This window comes from Parasteatoda tepidariorum, chromosome 7 (genome assembly GCF_043381705.1).
Source record: "Parasteatoda tepidariorum isolate YZ-2023 chromosome 7, CAS_Ptep_4.0, whole genome shotgun sequence".
Taxonomy (NCBI): Eukaryota; Metazoa; Arthropoda; class Arachnida; order Araneae; family Theridiidae; genus Parasteatoda; species Parasteatoda tepidariorum.
The window spans coordinates 55,240,635-55,262,472 of NC_092210.1; the positions used below are offsets into that span (position 1 = coordinate 55,240,635).

Below are 21,838 nucleotides of genomic sequence, written 5' to 3' on the forward strand. Positions count from 1 at the left end.
AGTAAGCTAAAAGCTCGTACAATTTTAAAGATATAGATAAGACAATTATACCCGTAACCTATTTATCTAATCAATCAATCAATTTTGAAATTAGTGGTTGTTTTTGTTGTTCGACTTTGACTTGCGACCAAATATTTTACTGTCTTATAATAATACCGACTTATATATTTTTTTAAATGTATTTTTCAAACTTTTTTGTAGGAATCTCTAACTAATCTCTTTGAAATTATATTATGAGTAAGTTTGAGGCTTAATGTTTGGTAACACTCTCTTGATTTTGTTACAAGGTTTTAAACTTAATTTTATTTATGAATCTAATTCGTTTGAATTATAATAATAATTTAAGCAGAGGGTTTCTGAATCCTGATCTGTGGCAGAATAATCGCAAAGTCTTGGCAACTTCTGTGAAGCGGCCCACGATGAACTAACTGTAATATTAATTTCTTACAGTTTCAGTGCCTTTTTTGTTACAGGCCTAAACTTCTGAAGTTAACCGTTTTGTTGCATTTATGAGGTTTCTTCTCTACAAATAGGCTATGGGGATGTTTCCGTGTCTTAATGTGTCCCGACAACGATAATCACCAAGGTGCCACATGGATTTTAAATGTGCAATCTAAAAAAGAAATGTGTAGAGGTTTGCCTGAGAATGGGTATGAGTTGTACCCTTCCAGTTGGTCTCCTTCTGTGATGATTTTTTAGTGTGTCACGGTCCTTTTTCTGGAAGTTGCCGAGACTTGGCCATTATTCTATTGCAGCTTGCAATATGGAATTCTCCCCTAGGCTATTTTCAGGTAGTTGACAAGTCAGTATTAAGAAAAGTAAGTAAAGAAAGGCGGCAAAAATTTCTGATTTTTTTTGTAAAAAATTCAGCGGAAAGTACCGTACAAAAAATACACAGCTGTCGCGCGTTTAAAATTGTTGTAAATTTCTATTAAAGTGAGACTGAGAGAATCATAGTGCTGTTGGAATAATAATTTTCGTTATCCTTAGTATATGTTTAAAATAATAGTTTAAAATTTGTGTTTAATGTTTGAAATTATATCATTAATGATTATGAACAATGTAAGTGTTGTGAAGAAGACGACAGGAATAATAGTAAAGCAGTATTGACTAGGGAAGATTTTTAAGGAAAAAGAGTTCTTGTCCACCCAAATTTTCTAATTTTATTTTTCTCTTCATCAAAAATTGTAAAATTTGTTTTGAAATTTCCAAGAGATCTTAATAAGTGCTTGTGATATTCATGTATATTTTTATTTTTATGATTTTAATTGAATACTTGCTCCTGAAAATTTTTAAACCTGATATTTGTTTCTCGTAGTATCAGAACATAACGTAATTGACAAACATAATCGTTTTTACCTTTTGATTTTCATGTATATTTCAATTATTCCATGTACAAGAACCAAGCATTGGTATTTAGGCAATTGCAGTTTGCACAACCAAAATATGATACAGGAATATCCCCAACTATGGTCAACTAAGTTGACTATGGTGGAATTTTCTTTTCCCAGCTTATGTAAAAGAATCCCAAAGGAGTCCCTTAGTATTTGTCATTTTTGAGTTTCCAAATAATGTATCGATGTAGAAAAATTAAAAACTGATTTAATCGTTTAAACTAGGGGTGCACAACCTTTCTGAGTGACGGGCCACTTGTACAGCAGATTAACAAAGAGCTGCATGCATATTTAGTCATGTTAACCGCAAATATAATAATTTTTATATTACCATTTGTATTCTGAACACAAAATTTTTTTATTAGTAAACTAAATAAAAGTTTTTGAAAAAATTCATATACTTTTAATTGCTTGAATTTATTTGAAAATAAGAGAAACTAATTCTTTTTTTAAAAAAAAACTTTTTCATAAGAATTAATTTTTCATATATATATATTTATTTGGGGGATATAAATTCTAACCAAAAAAAAAAAATGTAGTGCTTNGATATAAATTCTAACCAAAAAAAAAAAAATGTAGTGCTTACAGAAATGAAAGTGCAAAAAAATTTACACATTTTATGTAGTAATATAAATTTGAATTAAATATTTTGATTAAAGAAAATTTAAAATGTTAAAACGAAATCCAGAAATTAAAACAAATCCATTATAGTGCAAGATAATATTATATACTTATTTAATATTATTTTTCAGATATTATTTCTATTTCTTGAATTATAAGAGGCTTTAAATAAAAAACGTTTTCTTTTTATTTTTTTCCAAAGAAAATCTCCTATGCTAATAAAAATTTAAACCAAAATAAATTTTAAACAGTAAGCAGTTTAAAAACTGGCGTTTTCCTCAATTTTTTCAAATTTTTCATGTTGCAATAATATTATATTAAAATATCAGGATTTTTAATACCACATACAAATGTATGGGGTCAACTGCCGAAGCATCGAAAAAGTAACTTATATTTCTGATGAAATATGCACAAGTAAATTTTATCAAATAGTGATTATTTAAATTCGCAATTAGAAATTCGCTTGCCATATTAACATCGCAGTTAAAGTAATGGGATCGTTAAAATCACAAAGAAAAGCATAAAAATGAAATAAATCAATCATTACATTTACGATTATATTAACACGAGTAAAGTTCGCCAATAAATAACTATTTAAATGCATGATTTAAAATTAGCATGTCTTAATAAAAATCAGAATTTTTAAAAGTGCGTGAGAATGCATTGCAGAAACTGCCAAAGAAATTATTGAAAAACAAATTGGAATTAATACTATCAGAAATATTGAATACAATCGGCACAAATGAAGCAGAGCTCATTCTAGGCTGAAAAAAGGGCAGGGTGCAAAAGTTTAAAAAAAAGGGCGTTATTATTCTAAAAAGGCAATAATTTCTTTATATGGGCTTTACACGTTCTATTAAATAACATTGTCAATTAGTAAAATAAATTTTTTTTATTTTTAATTTACTAAAAGTAGCGAAGTAATCATATTAATAACTAATTTTTATTAATAAATTAACATATATATCGAGTTAACGAGCTAATTAGCTTAGTAATTTATTTAAAATGCATGCATATATTAATAAAATAAAAAATTAATGTTTTTGAATGTCTGTAGTTATGATTTAATAATTAATATGATTAATAATAATTATGATTTAATGATAGTGGAAGTAACTGCAAACTTTCAAAGACGTGTGCAACAAGGGGGTGTGATGGCTGTTTTTCCTTTCCCATATAAATCTATGTATTGACAGCAATGACAAACTAAATAAATCGAGTTAAAAATAACAAAAGTTTAAGAAATACATTGTAGAGTTTGGGGAAAAAATAAAGAAGGGTTAAGGGCAAAGAGGGTATGGAGTCTATTACATCAGGGCACTAATTTACTTCAGGGGCAACAGGGTGAATTCTTTTGACTAAAAGGGCAGCAGGATACTGCGCCCTGTTTACCCTGCCCAGAATGAGCTCTGAATGAAGTGCTGCAAAAAGTGATCAATAAAATGCGCAATTTATGACTCACTTTGACTTTTTTTGAGGATTAAAGTTTTTAACTATCCCCAGTCGTTTACTTTATATTGGTATACTTTTTTACCTATGCAATGTAAATCGCACAATATCTAATAATAGGTCAATTCTCCCCAATATAAATTTAATTTTGCTGATTTTCCTTAATATTTTTTTTGTGACTATGCTGTAGTAAATATAGATTAAAATTTAGCAATTATAACAGTGTTTTCACTGCATCGTGACAATGCGAGAATCTCATATATTTTTTTCTTTTCTTGCATTAAAAAATGATTACTGCGAGAAATTCACACATTCTATAAATCAATTTCAACATTCGCGAATTTCTCGCATTTTGGAAAAAGCTTCGAATTACGCCATATAGAATTAAATCCGTTTCACTTTTCTTCCTGGATCTTTCATTATATTCAACGTCTGCCCCGTTATCTAGCTTCCCTATTTACTAGTATTGTTCAGAACCTTTTCGAACAACAGAACACGACCACGGAACCCCTTTCAGAACACATTTCTCTACAACCACGTGTTTACTGTAGGTAAGGTTTCTTCATGTAAGACTTTCAAATTTTTTATGTGCTAATGTAAGATGGACAAATACCTTTTAAAGGCAAAATCTTCTATGATGATGTACCAAAAATATTCAATGCTTTAACAAATAGAAGACGTTAAAAATGTATTATAAATAAGGAAAAAAAAAATTTCCGAGAGTTTTTGTGTTTTTTTTAGTTTTTAGAAATCTTACTTAACTTTTTAAAACCTCACCCTGTTTTTGAGAAGGGGTGAAAAATTCTCACCCATTTTTTTTCTATGATGAAAACACTGTATAAGTATTACTATTATCTGATTATGAAATTTCTAGGAGTTTGAGATTTCTATTGGTTGCTTGATATTTTTTTCATTATAGTTTATTTTAAATTTTTTTTGAAAATTTCGTTTTTAATAGAACTTGTTTGAGGGACAAAGTGTTATCCTGAGCTCATTCTTTAGCTGCAAAGATGCCTCGAAATAAGAAAACGAAGTGGAGGACACTAAGTATCCCTAAAAGTTTGCAGAATAGTTCAAATCAAAGGAGTCATTATACTGAATCACATTACTGTCAAAAGTGTGGTAGAAATCTAAACTTTTATACTTATAGAACTGGTCAGTTATGTCAGATTTGTAGTAGAGATGAAAGAAGTTGCCAAAGTGATATTCAAATCCCTGGTCCTGGTTTTCTGGATTTTGCTCATTTACAATCAAGATCAGGTCCAGTTAATGATTCTCTTCAAGGTTATAACATGTTGAACTCCCAGTAAGTTGAACTATTTTATAGTAAATGTTTGTGAATTCTTGCCCTTCTATTTTGTTTTATTTGATATTGGTTAATAATAAGAAGGAACTATTTATAAATTCTAGAAATTTATGAATAAGATATCATTACTAAGAAGCACTTAATATGAAGCAAAGTTTTCTAGTATATAGTACTATAGTTCCAGTAGATATATTTGAAAGATGTTTCAGATTTTTTTTTTACTAAGCTTTATATTGGAAATTTTTTTATTGTGTAGATATTTGCATTGTTGTCTGCACTTGTATAAATGTATTTATTAATTTTAAAAAAAATATTATTGACTTATAAAAGATATGACATTATATTAATTTTTCAGTTCAAAAGATTATTTTCTGTAAAAGTTTAAACTTGACTAATACAATGAAAAGAAATGTTTTTATATACAGTTTTATTTAACATATGTAGGTCTTTTTTATAAACATAAGGCTCAATTAGAAATATCCTATAGAAAGGTAAATTAGTCCTAGGAAGGTTTGTTACAGAAAAAGATTAAAAATTCTGCAACAGGTTTTTGACATGTCTTGTTATAAACTTTCACAAAACCTGGAGCAGGTTTATTTGCCATTGGGGACATTGCCATTATATCATATAAACATATATATATATGATATGTATGTATATATATATGTTTGCTAAAATGTTTTGTCTTTGGTAAAGAAGTTATGATAAATAATAATACTTTTTTAATAATGTATTATTATTTATCATAACTTCTTTACCTCTGGCAGTTCACTCTCTCGATCTTATTCATCTCTGATATTTTTAATGTTATTAAGTGGATTCTAATGACCAATGCATCAGTTAAAAGGCCTTGCCAATAATTTTTAATTATTAATTGCTAAATCATGGATTTCTTACTGTTTTGACAAAGTTTGTTAGTGTTTAAAATTTACCACCTGCTTTTTTATTTTAAAACTATGAAAATGTGCGCTGTGAGTGCTTCCCCTCAGTGACAGTTTTTAAAAATGATGGAAAGCATATTAAAGGGCTTGGATATTTTTTTTTGTTGTTGCAATTTAGGACTTTTTATGAAATGAGTTATTTTGTTTTAGGCAGAATAACCATATTTTTCCCCAAGAAAAGTATGGAGCACACTCTGGTGGTTGGCAGAGAAGAATTTATTTCTCTGATGCTAACAAAAGATCACATAGTTTCAATAATTATGAGGTATGTTTTGATATTTATTTTTATATTAATATTTCTCTCGTTATTTATAGAACGTTATTTCAGGTAAAGTGTTGGAGTGTACCATGCATTTTAATATCTTCATGTATATACAATATTATAATTACAAATGTCCTAAAATCTGGAAAACTGTTTTCGCTTCTAAGTGACTGTTAAAAATTAGACAATAAGCATAAGATTAAAATTTTGAGAAATTAAAAACTAAAAATTTTTCAGAAATGAGAAAAAACTTTTTTTAGTCAGTCTTTGTTTTATTAATCATGATAAAGATTATGAGTTACTTGATTACTAGTTGATGTATGCTTAATTCATATTGACTTACATGTTCTGACTTTTAATTTACATCTTGTACTGTTTAATTAAATTATTTTATTTATTGGATTGCATTTAAAATTTCTTTGATTAAGTTGCTCTCTAATTAGAAAATATTTTCTTATTCAAAAAATCTGCAAGAGTTTGATTGCTTTCTTAGATAAGTATTCAACTTGTAAAGAAAACATTTTATTATACTAACATTCTTCAAACTTAATTGTAAAGATCAATTCAATTAAACTTAATTTGATAACAAATTTCTCTGTAATATTTATTTAATACTCTTCAATTTTATTTATAATAGGGTTGATTATTTTTAATTAAATAATTTAAAATAGTAAATAAATGTTGGGTACAAATAATTCCTCTAGAACCACAGTGTTAAAATGGTATTATTAATTCGAATTATTTATTATTTAATGCCATTGATAATTTTAAAATATGCTTAAGAACATCGAAAAATTTTCTGACCTAAAGTATATAAGATAACAAAAAATTGAAAAGGTATGATTAAGGTTAGAATGACTGAAGTTTTTTGAAATCTAATAAATTTTTAATCTTGCACAAATGCTAAATCAGAACATAAAATATTCAATAAAAATTTAGGTTTTGAGAACTATGATAGCGAGAATTGATACTTTTATTTTTATTTATTCTATTAAATGCCAAATAAACAATTAGTAGTTTTTTTATAAAACCAAACATTTCTTGCCAAAAAAGTTTTTTTTAGAAGAACATTTTGCTAACTAACTAAAAATGGAGCTATATTTTTATACTTCAAAAGCTGAATAAATTATATTAAAATTTATATTCGTTGATTTGGTTTACCATGTTTTTTGCCAAATAAAAAAGTTTGATTTGCCAGCTCAAACTCACCATGTCTTAGTTCAACTACCTCATTGTTCTTCTGCATGATTTCAACACTTCATGACTTTCAGTTGGCATTTGTTGCCTTCTGAAACATTGTTTTTTCATCTTAACATTAGTATTTTAGTGCAATAGTTCGGTGACTGGTTGGCCCCCTTACACAAACCTACCATTTCACAATTCTATTCCTGCTCTATTATATTATCTATAATATTAGTGTTCCCATTTGCTGGAGACAAAACATTAGTGCACAGTGAGGTATGGTAAGATGTTTTGAGCAACATGAGGATAAGTAAACAAGTAAACAGTTAACTTGAAGTAAAAAAAAAAAAGGCAAGCAATGATGTCAAAACATCTCTGGCTTTCATACAAAAATTTGGATGCAAAAAATAATTAACAGTGCACTGGGCATTTTGCAAATCATTATAGTTGAGAAAAAGCAATAAGTTTAATTATATCCTTTATGCACCTGTTGAAAACTTAGTAAGTTATAAAAGACTCTAGAAAATGTCATATCTTTGAGCTTCATTTTTTACATTGTGATGAGTTAAGAAAGGTATAATGTGATGAAAGATTCACTGATTAGAGAAGGTTATAAATATTTCCAACTCTTCTACCTGTACAAACTTCCCACTTCATGGTTCCACATAGTTTTTCTCCTGCACAATATCACCTCTTTTTGCAGTTTAACAGCGCACAAACTGGAATAATGTATACTGCGCCAATCACATGGTAGTAATTGGAGGGAACTGGTTATTTAGCATTACTGTTAGCGTAACTGCTGCAATAATTGTTAAATACATAAAAAAAAAAAATTTTTTTTAATTCCTCCTGGAGGATTAATTTTGGATTTAATTTTGAGATTTTGGTTGGAAAGCGTTATTTCACATCATTGCCAATTAAGATTATTACCCCTAACCACTCAGATAATTACAAAATATCAAGATGAAATATTTTTAGTTTTTCCTTTTATTTGATAAGGAACACCTGGGGAAAAGTTGAGACTTCTATCTTAAAGGAAAACTTTTATTTAGCATGCCTTTCTTCAATTAGAGTAATTTTCCCATTAATTACAAAATATGAAAATGGAACTTTTTAGTTTTTCTATTAATATTATAAAGAACACATGGTACAAACTTGAGACTTATCATGGTAAGAGCGTGTTATTTAGCATTAATGCAAATTAGGCACATTACCCAAATAATTACAAAATATCTAAATTAAAATTTTTTTGTTCTTCCTTTTCTCTGAAATTTGAGACTTCTATCTTGGTGTCAGACTTTTATTTTCAGAACAATCAAACATCTTTGTATATTTAAATGTTTTTATTTCCTCACAGCATTCTCAAGTTTTCTATCAGCAATCTCCATCTCAAAGAACAGTTAGCTCTAGATCACCTCATGATACTCAACCATCACTTTCAGTTTATGAAGCCACATCGAATTATGAGTTGTCTAGTGTAAGTACTTTCTTATATGGTGGTTATGTTTAATGCTTTTTATTGTATATTTGGAGTTGAGCCTCCTGTCACTGTCGCTCACAAATCCCTATGATTGCTTCGCAATAATTGTTGTTTCTTCGTAAAAAGCAGTTTTTTTACAAAGTTAAAATATTTGTGCTAAAAAGCATTATGTTTACTTAAGCTGGTGTCCCCACTTCCTACGTCCAAACAATATAATCAGTGGCATAGCTTTGATCAGCTCTTATGATCAGTGGCATAGCTTTGGTGGGAGGGGGATAAACCCCCCTTCAAAATATATCGAACCTCAAAGTATTGATTTATATTATTTTACTAGCTTTTTTTTTAAATGATGATTTTATAGATTGAATGTTTTACATTGATGCAGAGAATTTTTCTTTTCATCTCATGTGTGACCAATTGCTAATGTGATCAGCTTCAAGGCTGCTGTTTGAACCATTCTTCAGCTTTGGAGGGTGGGGGTAAAAATACAAACAGCAAAGCAGAAACAAATAAGCAAATATATTTTTGGTTCAATTGGAATTTAGTTTTTTTGTAAGTACAATTTGAAAGTATCTTAACAGTGCTAGAGGTTGTTATATAATTATGGATTCTTAGCTAATTAAAAAGCAAGAACTGAATGCAGTAGTAATAATGTTGATAAAAATACTAATTCTATCTTGGTAGACAAATATTGTGTTATACAAGTTCAGGAAATAACTCAAAAACTGTCTGTAGGAATGCTTACTGTGTTGTCCAAATTTATTTTCCTAGTTTTACCCTCTTTTACTTTTTGCCAATAAATAATATATAAAAGCACTATAAAAAGAAAAGAATATTCAATTCGTTTAATTCAAAATTATTTTATTTAAAAATATTTTTAGTGATTATGCATGATATTTCAAAAGTAATTAAATAATCATATGCATTTAAAGAAAAAATTTAACTATTTAAAAGAATTATTAGCTTAAATTAAAAAATATACTTTAATTTGGTTTTATATAAAGTTCGATTCTAGATTCCTTAAGTTATAAACTTAGATATGCCAAGTTTGAATAAAATCAGAAATCTTATCCTATTAAATATATTTTCAAATTATTCGTGTGAAATATAATATTAATTGTCCTTTTTATAAAAATGCTGTTTCCTTTGTTTCCATTCTTGCAGCTTAGCTGTTCTCATTTTGACTGTAATTATTTATTTTAAATATTAATAATTTTAAAAGTAAATTGTATTAGCAGTTTTTCTATTTGTTATTTAATACATAAATTTTTGTTTTAATTTTCAAATTTTATTTTTGAACACCCTATGCCAAATATATACGTCCATATATACACCATAGTGTATGGTATCGAAGTATGTCATAAGAAAATTGATAAAATTTCTAGACCAGATAACCTTTTTAATTAATAAAATCAAAAATATAATAATTGCAGATTCAAATTTTAATACAATTATTATCTAATGCCAAATTTATATTAGGGATAGTATAATCTATAAACAAGAAATATATATAGAGAATAAATATATATATAGAAATATATACTGCATACAAGAAATATATAAAACTAGCTGTACCCTGCGTGCGTTGCAACGCTTTCAATTTGAATTTGAATTTTGTATTTAAGTGTGTAAATGACATTTTCGATTATGATTTGAACTGCAAATTTTATTTAATGGTGAAAAAAAGCAGTTAATTCTCTAGGATATCATTAGTGNTTTTATATATTAAGATAAATATTATTGGTAGATACCTTTAAATTAGAGATAAAAAATATTTTATATGAAAACAATATCTTTTTAACTTTTATTAATTTTATGCTGATGACAACCAAAAATGGAAATTAATATGGAAAAATTAGATTCTACCTTGTGATTTTCTGGTTAGTAAAAATGCAGCAACAGCAATGGCAAATTGATTTAGAACATTAGGTTATGTTTTATAGAGATACTCGTTCTATCTTGATGATGTAGTCCTTAAAATGTTTACATTCCATTTACAGACACCTTCAACAAGTTTTCCTTCTCGTCGTAATGGAGATTATAAAAGGAAAAGGGAGCCCGACGATGCACCTTCTAAAAGAATTAGAGCCTCACCCTATGAAACTGCTTCACAAATTTGCCAATATGATCAAGTGAGTAATTTTTTAATTTGTTTGAACCACTCTCAAAAAATTTTGTTGATGTTTTTGTCAAAATTATGTCATATTTTTTTGGTTATTTAGATTTTTTTTAACATTTTTAATTTTAATGCAATCAGAAATTTTAAGCTGAGTGTTTGAAAGTTTTAACTTTCATTTTGTTCTTGCCTTGTTCTTATTTCTTGCCTGCAAGTTTCAAGTAGCAGAAATCTACAAATTCCTCACACTTAATTAAGCATTTGTTTGCATCATAGTCTTGATGAACTAGAGTTGCTTCATTGAAATGTAATGAGCTCTAAGCACTAAATATGAACTAGGAAATATCTAAAAATTGGTTTCTTTTTTTAGTTTTTTTATACTGCTGGTAAAATTATTTGAGCTTTGTTCATAATTTAAGCAGCTTTGTTCATAATTTAATTATTTTTTTCAAGCAGTTGTTGGACTTACAACACTGATGGTACTAAATGCATTATCACAAAATCTTTCCCTCTCTCTTTGAAATCTTTTCAATCATATTTTTGAATATTAAAAACCTTCCAAACTTTCTCTTTATTTTTCAATAGGGTTGAATTTTTCGAGAAAACTAAATCATACTTCCTATATTTCAAAAAATTTTGATTTTTTTTCTCGTGTAGTAAGAACTTTACGTTTACCAATTATCTATGATATGTGTTGATAAAATGAATGCAACGCTAAAAAAAGAAGATTTAGATTGGAAAAGAAGAGTAGATTTTGGATGAATATAAATTACTGAAAAGTCGGACAGGAAAATGAAAGCAAGCACATGACCTATGGAATCAACAAGAGTTTGAATCTGTTTATTGGTAGGAATATCTTCTGATAGCCATTGAAATGTGATTACCTCCAGTTTCTTATTAATCTGTTGACACATGTTATACTTTGTAATTTACAATAAGACTGTAGGGAGACCTCTCATCAGTGCCGGATTACCCATTGGCCCAGACTATGGCCAGGGGCCCCCAGTGATTAAGGGCCCCCTTAAAATGGATTTTTTGAAAATAAATTAAAGAAAATTAAGAGGAACAATGATTTAAAAAAAATCAGTTTCAAATATATATGTTATTATTTTTTAGCTCTAATTTAACAAAATAAAGTAAAATTTAATTTATTATTATTTATTTTAATTTTAAATATGCTTTCTTAAATGAAAAGATATATAAATACTTTTGTATTTGAATAAAAAAAAAAATATGAGAAAAAAAATTTAGTCTAAGGGCCCCAAAAATTTGAATGGCCTACGGCCCCTGCGTACGCTTGATCCGGCACTGCCTCTCATTGTTACTCTTTATAAAAGTAAACTATTTCATCAACAGACTGTTGATAGCCAGGAGGTCATGAAGGTTTTGTCTCCACTATTTCAAAACAAATAACATTATTGTGGCAATATGATCAGCATTGCACGTACACCGCCTCTACTTTCCCGGACAATCTGGTACCCATTGATCTGAAGCTAGGTGGGTTTTAAGATTCAATAAGGGATTGAATCACTGTGGCGAACCAGTATCTTAATCACTGTGTTATCGAGGCTTATTACACTTTATTGCTCATTAAAATATAATTTTCAAACTGAAAGGAATTTTAAATACTTTTGAAGGGACTAAAACAAATACTTTTTCTCTGACAAATTCAATGAAATAACCTTCTAGAAGTTCAAAATAAATTCCTTGTTCAGTACAAGTTATGCTAGTAATAACAGAGCTTTATTTAGGTTTTTTTTAAACATTAAACTAACTCTTCATGAATATTTCCTTTTTAAGCTCAGGATCTTGTAGAAAATGATGTCTCCCAATAAGCAAGTTTACTATATTATTATTAAGCTATATTTTTTGAAAATTGAAAATTTTCTTCCTTGAAGCACATTGTTTTATTTTCATATATTAGAATTCTGATCTTATTTTAAATTTAAGAAATTTATTATTTTATTATTATTCTCTCTTTACAGTTGAGTATAAACATCATGTCATACTTTAGAGATAATGTGCAGACAGATTGGGTTTTCGATAAAAAAATGGAACTGCGTTTTAGATTGCAGCAAATAATTCTGAGAAAGTTTTCCGGTTGGTATATATTAAAGTTAAAATAACTTTTATGCATATTAATTTGTAAATAAGTATGCCCTAATACATATTATTTGTTAACTAAAAATGCTTTTAAAATATACTAAATTGTTTTAATTTAATTTATTAATTTTATTGATAAACACAATTTTTTATGTTTTAATTTATATAATTATATATTACTATTTTCTTTTATAAGTTTGATTTTATATTTTCATTATTAAATTATTTAATAAATGAAATATAAGTATATAGAGTTATAACTTTTTATTTTGTTGTTAATTTTACACTAGGGCTATTTTAATGGGCTATTGTTAGTTATAAGAATAATTGAGATGAAATAATTTTTCACAGAAAATTTGTAAATCTCTTAATATAAAATGAAGTATATGAATGTAATATATATATTTAAGAAAGCAGATGGGAAAAAATTTGTTTTAATATATAAATGGTTCCCCTTATCTTTAGTGAAAAAAATTTTTTTTTTCTGGTATCTTGACTGCAGTAAATGGATAATCCTTTTGAATGCAATAGTAATAATAATATAATTTAAGTAAAACAAGTTTAATATCTACAAAAAAGAAAATTTCAGTATAATGATGTAATTATTAACTAAAAGTTCAACTCCAATTGTTTCACCCTTCAAAAAGTTTGATCTATGATCATAATAATTTTAAAAAGTGCAATCTATCCAATAGTATATTACTTCTACAAATTAAAAAAAAAAGTATTTAGTTTCCCTGAGTTTTGTTAAAAACAATTTTTCAGTTACCAAATTTTTAATGTGAATATAGTTAGGTACTGCATCAATTATGACGGACTAAAAATAGTATTTTTCTAATATTTCAATGTTGAGATTGAACAAAAATATGTGGTGCAAATGATTTTGATAACATCATTCAAACACTTGTTTTTAAATATTAAAATTGTGTTCTGCAATACATTTAAAACACATTTTTTATATTACAAAAAATCTGCTATATTAATAAAAAAAAAATCATTTTAATAAGTCCTGACATATTCGTGCTTGGAATGTGACAGGAAGTTAGCATGATCAAAGGGATAAGACATAAGATAGGTGCACAAAGTCTAGCCTCGCAACCAATTTGGGCCCTTCAACATTCAATGGGGCAACCATGAGTTAATAGGAAGAAAAAGAACTTATTGACTTCATAAGAAATTTTATAATTTTTTTTTATGCTCATCGCAATAATGACAAAATTATAGCTTTAAAATTCTAAGAAGTAAAAGTACCAATTAAGGGTGTCTGAAGATTTAATTTTTTTAGCATTTCAATATTTTTTTACCAAAACATTTTTAAAACAAGTGTAGTTCAAAGATTAATTTAAAATTTAGAGATTTAAGTGATTTATAGGCAATAAAAATTTAATAAAATAAGTTTTTTCTTCAGGAAAGTTGAAAACCTGCCATAATTTAGTTTTATTAAAAAAGTGAAAGGTTTTAATTCAAAAATAATCATCACATATATTGTTTTTTAATTTTTAAGACAGATTAATATTTTTTTTTTACAATTAGGAATAATTAGGTTATTATATTGAATGATAACTTAATTAATTAGAAAATTAATAAATTGCGTTATAGTTATTATAACTTTAGTAAAATTATTAAGGTTAGTTTAAAGTTATTACGTTATAATGTTTAAAATTATTATTTTAAATTATGTTATTTTTATTGAGTTATATTTAAGTTAAAAAATGTTACTTCTCACTTTATCTGTATTAAATACATAATCCCTTCGAATGCTCATAAAAGCGTAATTCATTTCATCCTCGGAAAGCAATTTTTTTTTTTTTATGTGTGACTTTTGAAGGGATCACATACCTACATTCAAACTATAGGTATTCTCAAAACTCTTTTTCTTATTCAATATAAACAAAATTTTGAAGGAAACTAAAAATATTTTTTTTAACTTTGGATCAGGAATGATGCTAAAGAACAATTATTTTTGGTATGAACTTTTCTGTATTAATTTAAACCTGATTGCCAAAGGCTTTACCAGATTTAAACGTGATATCATATGCATGGAGATTGAAGCATAATACACACATTTACCTTGATGTTTAATGCATAGAAAGTTAATAACTGCCCTGTAAGCTTATAACTCATAGTTAATTGATTATTCTTCCAGATGGCGCCATTTTTTTTTCAGAAAATTTTTTTAAATAATCAACTACTTATTAGGACTAAGGTATTTGGGTAGCATTGAAAATGTGCTGACACTGTAAACTTTTTTTTATGAAATAATGAAATTGAATTCTCACATTATATTTAGTACTTTTTCCTTCTAAAGTCTCTTCTTTTCTGTTTCAGGTTGTAATGTCTTTGTGTTTGGATCTTCTATGACAGGGTTTGCTACTAAAAATAGTGATGCAGACATGAGCCTCATATTTTCTGATGCAAAGGTATTTGTCTAAATATTTTTCTTGTTGCTTCTGTTCATCTGCGATGCTATTTTTTTATTTTTTATTTATGCACTATTTCTTTTAATTTTTTTATAAATAATTTATTTGATGCATTAGAGATGAGTTACAAATACATCTAATTATAGTAAAATTATTTTTTTTTAAGTATGAGATGGACAATATAAACTTATTATTACTTATGAATGTTTTTTTAATTTGTCACAAGAAAGGGTTTGTGCATATGTTTAGAGAATATCTTTAATTTTATAACAGAACCAGAGTTCATTTTCTAGAACTGTCTTTGTACAATATAAAACTTAGATGAAATTTTGAGTGTATCATTATTCTCTAGTTAATTTTTATTTATTTATTTGTTATTATTGTTCTTTTTTTGCTATTTAAAATCTTACTAGAAGATTTTTTATTTCCTGTTTTCTTTCATGCATATGCTCTGCTATCAACTTTTTTTTTATTATAATAGTTTAAAAAGCTAATATTTTTCTCTTTTGTATAGCACCTGCAATAAGTACTCTTAATTTTAAATAAATTTTAAGAGCAAAAATATAAAAAATATATTTTTCTATTTAGTCTGAATGAAAGTTAAGTTTCTTTGTACGTTACTACTCTGGTGTATGATTGATCTCTGTACTCTCAAACCTAAGTTTCAATTATTAAATGTAAACTGAATTTATTTATTTACTTTTCTTTTGAGTTAAACCTTTTTATCAATGATAGTACTTAAGTTGAAAATATAGAATTTTAAAATTCTCTTCAAACAAGCTTGAAAAAATTCAGCATCATATCACAAAATATACCCTACTAATATTTCTTACTTATTTGGGTTTTTGGATTGATAATCACTAGTTTTATGTGATCTTTTGATAAAGCACTTAAAACTAAAACTTAAAAAAACGATATCATTAACAAAACCTTCAATCCTCTACATTTAAGAGTAAAAGTATTGAGAATAAAAGTATTAGAAGAGAGTCATTTAAAAAAATGTCATTATTTTTTATGGATCTTCAGTGATTGACTGGTAGTAAAATAAAGTAAAAAGAAAATTTTGAAAATAAGTAATTAAAGGGAGTAAAATTTAAACTTGGGAAAAAGTTAAATAAAAGAATTGTTTTAGTACTAATATGTTTTTTTTTTAATCTTGAAATAGAAGTGAAAACACATGGACCAGTTAAGAAATTAAAAAAAAAATTTTTTTCTTCTTTTGAGCAGTCAAAAATTTAATTTTAATTTATTGTTTCAAGTATTATGTAGAAATATTACGCAATAGAAATAAGAATAATTTTAATAATAATTCTTCAACCCTAAATATTAATGTTATAGATATCTTAAAATATATCAATTATCATTAAGTGATTTATTTGATCAAAATGCTTTTTTGTCCATGATTTTAATTTTTCAATTTTTTGTCTCTGTTTTGCTCCTGCTTTTCTTATTAAAAAAATCTGATATTTATGTAGATTGTTCAAAACAGAGTAGTTCGAATACTTTGGGAGCTTCATTCTTTATTTTCAAGACATCGTAAGTATTCAGTTTAGAATTTTACCTCATCTATTTTTCATCGCTTTTATCTTTCATGCAAAAACTTTTTTTGTTTCAAATTAGAGAAATTATTTTAGGCAGTTATCTTTGAATTAGAAAAGTTATCTGTAATTCATTCTAAATTCATTATTTTTTTTCTAAAGTCATGTACATCGATTACAAATATATATGTATATATTTTAAAGTTTATCAAATGGATTGAGTTTGTTTTTAAAACAAAGTACTACTTTTGATAAGCTAAATGTAACATGGCTAAAATTAACATTTTACGTAACAATTGGTGTTAATAGATATATTTGATTTTTCTCACTATGTCACACAAAATAATTAATATAAATGTTACTTTCTAAAATAAAATTTTTGCAGTAGTTTTTTTTAACAAACCTTTTTTTTTATTGAAAAGAATCTCTGTGTTCAAGTTACATTGGAAAAATAGTATATTAAAAACATTTGTAATATCTATAAAATTATATAATTAATAATACTATTTATTGTAATACCAAAAAATAACTTTTTCCTGCCCTTATGGAACTTATGTTTTTTTCCCCATCTATCCTAAATCTAAGAAAAGTATTTTCCATCTTGAAACAAAGATACAAAAAAGAATGACGTCCACACTCAAATCTATTTGTGATTAAGTATATATTTGAAATGAAGTGATAAATTCATATCTTTTGTTTGAGATAGTAGACAAAGTTACTAACCATTCTCTCAATTTAAGTAGTTTACAAAAACATATTACCCTGATCTTTCTTTATCTATCAAGGTTGTCACCTTTATTCTTTCAATCACTTAGAAAATGTGCATTATATCACAAGTTAATATGATGCAGAACAATAAAAAGTGACCTCCATATAGTTAAAAATAGAGAGATTTTGTTGTTCTGGTTGCCACTTTGTATGAGGCACACAAATTATACTGTTAAAAATTGCATGTTTATGATGTGATAAGAAATTTTCAGATAGCTTAATCCTCTTTTAATAGAAAGATATGTCCATTAGTCACTGGACTATTTAAAGCTGGTGTAACTTCATAATTTGCTGACAATCCTTTGTCCACAGCATGATATGAAAAGTAATAATCATTTCTTGTTAGCCAGATACCTGGTCAGCGCATGTGGTATAACTTAGTATACTTATACACATTTACAGAATGTTCAAATTTAAGTTTCTTTTTTTAAGTGTTAAATAGCAAAATGTTGCTGCTTCTGTTCCTCCTAAGTTTACTACAATCATAATAGGACCATTTTGATACTCTAAATGCTAATCTGAACTAAATGGACTAGATCATCAAGAAGAAAAATGCTGTGGCCACCAAGAGCTACTGACAAATGATCTCATAGTCATCTTGCATTGGTTGAAGTATAAAGTCTCGTGTTATATTACAATCTTGTACATTCTTCGCTAATCTTTACTTTAAAAGTTTCGTAATAATTTTCTTTTTCATCATCTGGCCAAAAGCAAGGATATTCCTTTTCATCCACATCAGAAAGAAGTACTATAGTTTTGGCAGTTGTGATTCCAGACAATCTCCCAGAAATCAGCAATTATGTCCATTGTAGGATGTTGAGTTACAATAAACTCATTTAATTTATTAAATCTCTGAAAAAAAGTAACATTTATATAATAATCTGATCCATCTTTATCAGGTTTTGGTGTAATCTGAACTCCGTGGGATTCTACAGGTATTATATTGCTGTTTCTGTTTTTGATCTATTGCAAGATTTTGTGACTGATATAATAACTGAAATTTTTTGCAAGCAAATGACAAGTTAAAATTGTTTTCAAGTCAAAGCAGTATTGATCCATAAACAATTCCAGTAATAGTTCCAGCATTAATAGTAGCTTCCTCAAAGGAATAAGCCATCATACTTTGCAAAAATATATTTTTCAAATCAGAGTATGGACCTTTATATAATTTGGAATGATCTACGATACTTTGGCTAGCTCCTTAAACTCTGACTCGAAAAAACTTAAGAAAAATAATAATAACTTTTATTTACTGTACATAAGCTGCAAGTACATAGAACCCATAAAATAAATTTAAAATACAAAGAAAATTCTATAAATAGAAGACGAAAATTATTAAGAAATACAATATTTTTAAAAAGAATATTTAAAAACTAAAAAATTTTTATTAAACAGCCGGAAATAAGAAAAAGGGAAAAAACTAATTACGTGAGTTGATGACAAGATTATATCTTTTCCTTCTTTGGTTTTATGACTTTTTACTGTTTTTTTTTTAAAGTTTCTAAATATTCTTTTTTAAAAATATTTTATTTTCTTAATAATTTTTCTTCTTCTCTTTAAAAAAATTATACATTTCTACCTTGTCTTTTTGTATATTTAACTTGTATATATCACAGAATATTGAAGTTTGTTTTGATATATTTTGCTTTAGCTATATTAATGCTATAACAGAAAACACTAATATTTGTGGATATAATTGTGTGAGTTCATAAAATAAATATGTCTTTTCAATATTAATTTTTCTAATTTCATATATGTAATTTCATATGTAATTTGTATAATTTCATATATATGTAAAATTAGAAAAATTTATAATGTAGTTAATATATATATGTGTAGTTAATGTTTATGTATGTGTGTCTAGATTATATATTTATAAACATTGATTTTTATTGCTATTTTCTTTTAGAAAATTTCAAAAAATTGCAAGTAATTCGTGCTAAGGTTTCTATATTAAAATTTAAAGATACTTTAAGGTTAGTAAATTTTTTATCTGCATAGTTATTGATAATTTTTTTTATGTGTATTAAATAAATGTGTTAATTATAAAGGCAATATCATAAATACCATAATCATATTATTCTTTTAAAACTGTTTTCATTTTCACTTTGTTTTTCTTAAAAAATTGCTCTTCTTTAACATGCTGTCTGTGTATGATTTTATATTAATTAAAAAAAGTAAAGATAACTTACCTGTTTTTGGAACTTTTTTATTAATTCTGTAATCTGACATACTATTGGCATTAAATGTTGTAAAATTATTCACGAGGTTAATTATTAGTTAGTTCGAGGTTAGTTCTAGATTTCAAACAGAGCTATATTATTTTTAATGACCCTTTCTACAAATTTAGACTTGTTTGAATGCTTCTTAATAACTCTGTTCTGCTCTGGCTAAAGCCTATAATTTTTTAAATTCTATTTGTAATTTTTATAAATTCATAATTCTTTAAATATTTTCAATTCAAATTTTTTGTCAATTGATTTAAAGGACAAAAGTGAATGGAAGAAAATTTAAAGGTAAAATTAAACATATTTTATAAAGTTGCTGTTCTTCCTGAGCCTCAAGATAAATGACTGTTTGTTTATTGATCTTTAGTTTTGATTTGGTTGTTTTTAATCCTCATTAAATTATAAAACCATTTCTAAATACCTTTACACATTTTTGAAAAAGTTATAATAAACTAAGGTTTCAATTTTAATTAATTGAATATAAGGTATCTAAGTTATGTATGTCTTGCATTAATTTTACTTCATATTTTTGCAGTGGTTTTGAAATTGATTTAAATATCAACAATCCTACTGGTATCAGAAACTCTCAATTGCTACGAAGTTATGCTAGAGGTTTGTAAATCTTTTAGGAATTTTTGTGTATAATTCATTCATTTTAAGAAATTTGTATCAATTTTTTTAAAGTTTCTATAAAAAATATTTATTTTTCTCAAATATTCTTTTATTTGTGAGCAAACTCAAAGGCTCATTCATCTATCCTTTTTAACTGGTATAAACTTACATTTTATTGTTTTAATATACCACGTCGATGTACTTAATGAATAATTTGTTTATTGAAAAATGATGCTCTAAGCATAAAATATTAGCCTTATATGTTCAGGCATGATTTCAAGTAAAATATCACATAAATATCAATCAAAAAAGATAAACATAACTTTTTTGAATGAAATCAGTTAGTAAAAGTATTGAATCGTAATATGAAATTCGTAATATGAAAATAAGTTTTTTCTGATATTTTAATGAAACTGAAAGGGCTTTATTTTTATTTTCCTATAAAGTGTATGCATTTGTAATAATAATACAACTTCTGCCAAACCTTTATAGTTGTTCCTTACATCATAATTAATTTTTTTTCTTTAAATTTATAGTGGATGACAGGGTAAGGCCATTAATTCTAGCTGTTAAATTTTGGGCTCGTGAACATGATATAAATGATGCTAAAAATGGTACGCTTTCAAGTTACTGTCTAGGATTGATGCTGATTCATTATTTGCAATGTAAGTGTCGACTGTAATTTTATAAACGTTTTGTATTTTACTTTTTATTTATTTTATATTTATTTTTATTTAGTTAGTTTTATATTTATTTTTATTTAGTTAGTTTTATATTTATTTTTATTTATTTAGTTTTATATTTATTTTTATTTACTTAGTTTTATATTTATTTAGTTAATGTTTAATTGAAAGAATTTACTTAATAAAAAGCATATTTTAGTTGATTTATCCAATGAAGCACAACATGAAAACATTCTTTCAGCTATTGTTTTTCATATTGAAAAAAGAGTGAACTGAGCTGCTCACATTAACAGAATGCATGAATTTTTGTATCCCTGGACAGAAAAAGGCCAAAGCAATAATGGCTTGATTCTGTTGAATCAAACTTTAGATAACGACAGTTCAAATCAAAAAAAATTTGTTAAATACCAGAGAAATCTTCAACAGAAAGCCTTGGCACACTCTTGTATGTTATATCAAATACGGTAATAATTAACTACTAATTCCTAAAAATCTTTACAAAAAATAGCTGAAAAATTCTTTTTGTTTAATTTATGAACTTCCTTTTAATTTTAGTACTTTTTAGTAGTTTTGATATAAACCCTAATACTTTTTGCAAAGTACCAAAAAATCTGATTTATAGTTTTTAAAATCAATTTCTTTTCAATGGTGTAATTTTCATTTTAATATTGCAGCAATTGTCACAGAATTATATTTATTGCAAACTATGGAAATATTGCTCTGTGATTGCATGAA

General features: G+C 26.2%; 1 protein-coding gene across 3 annotated transcripts in view; it reads left to right on the forward strand.

Moving 5' to 3' along the window:
- The first annotated feature begins 64 nt into the window (after positions 1–64).
- LOC107443115 (poly(A) RNA polymerase GLD2) overlaps positions 65–21,838 on the forward strand; it is a 28,004-nt gene continuing 6,230 nt past the window's right edge. Inside the window, exons 1-12 of one of the 3 annotated variants that reach the window (XM_071183465.1) lie at positions 65–237; positions 3,913–4,015; positions 4,423–4,770; positions 5,862–5,976; positions 8,513–8,632; positions 10,636–10,767; positions 12,737–12,851; positions 15,183–15,274; positions 16,750–16,810; positions 19,490–19,556; positions 20,344–20,420; positions 20,957–21,085. In XM_071183465.1, coding sequence (XP_071039566.1) covers positions 4,475–4,770; positions 5,862–5,976; positions 8,513–8,632; positions 10,636–10,767; positions 12,737–12,851; positions 15,183–15,274; positions 16,750–16,810; positions 19,490–19,556; positions 20,344–20,420; positions 20,957–21,085 — 1,204 coding nt within the window. In that variant the 5' untranslated portion in view covers positions 65–237; positions 3,913–4,015; positions 4,423–4,474. Of the gene's footprint in view, positions 819–3,912; positions 4,016–4,422; positions 4,771–5,861; positions 5,977–8,512; positions 8,633–10,635; positions 10,768–12,736; positions 12,852–15,182; positions 15,275–16,749; positions 16,811–19,489; positions 19,557–20,343; positions 20,421–20,956; positions 21,086–21,838 lie in introns of all 3 variants that reach the window. The other 2 variants (XM_016056878.3, XM_071183466.1) reach the window with 2 other exon arrangements.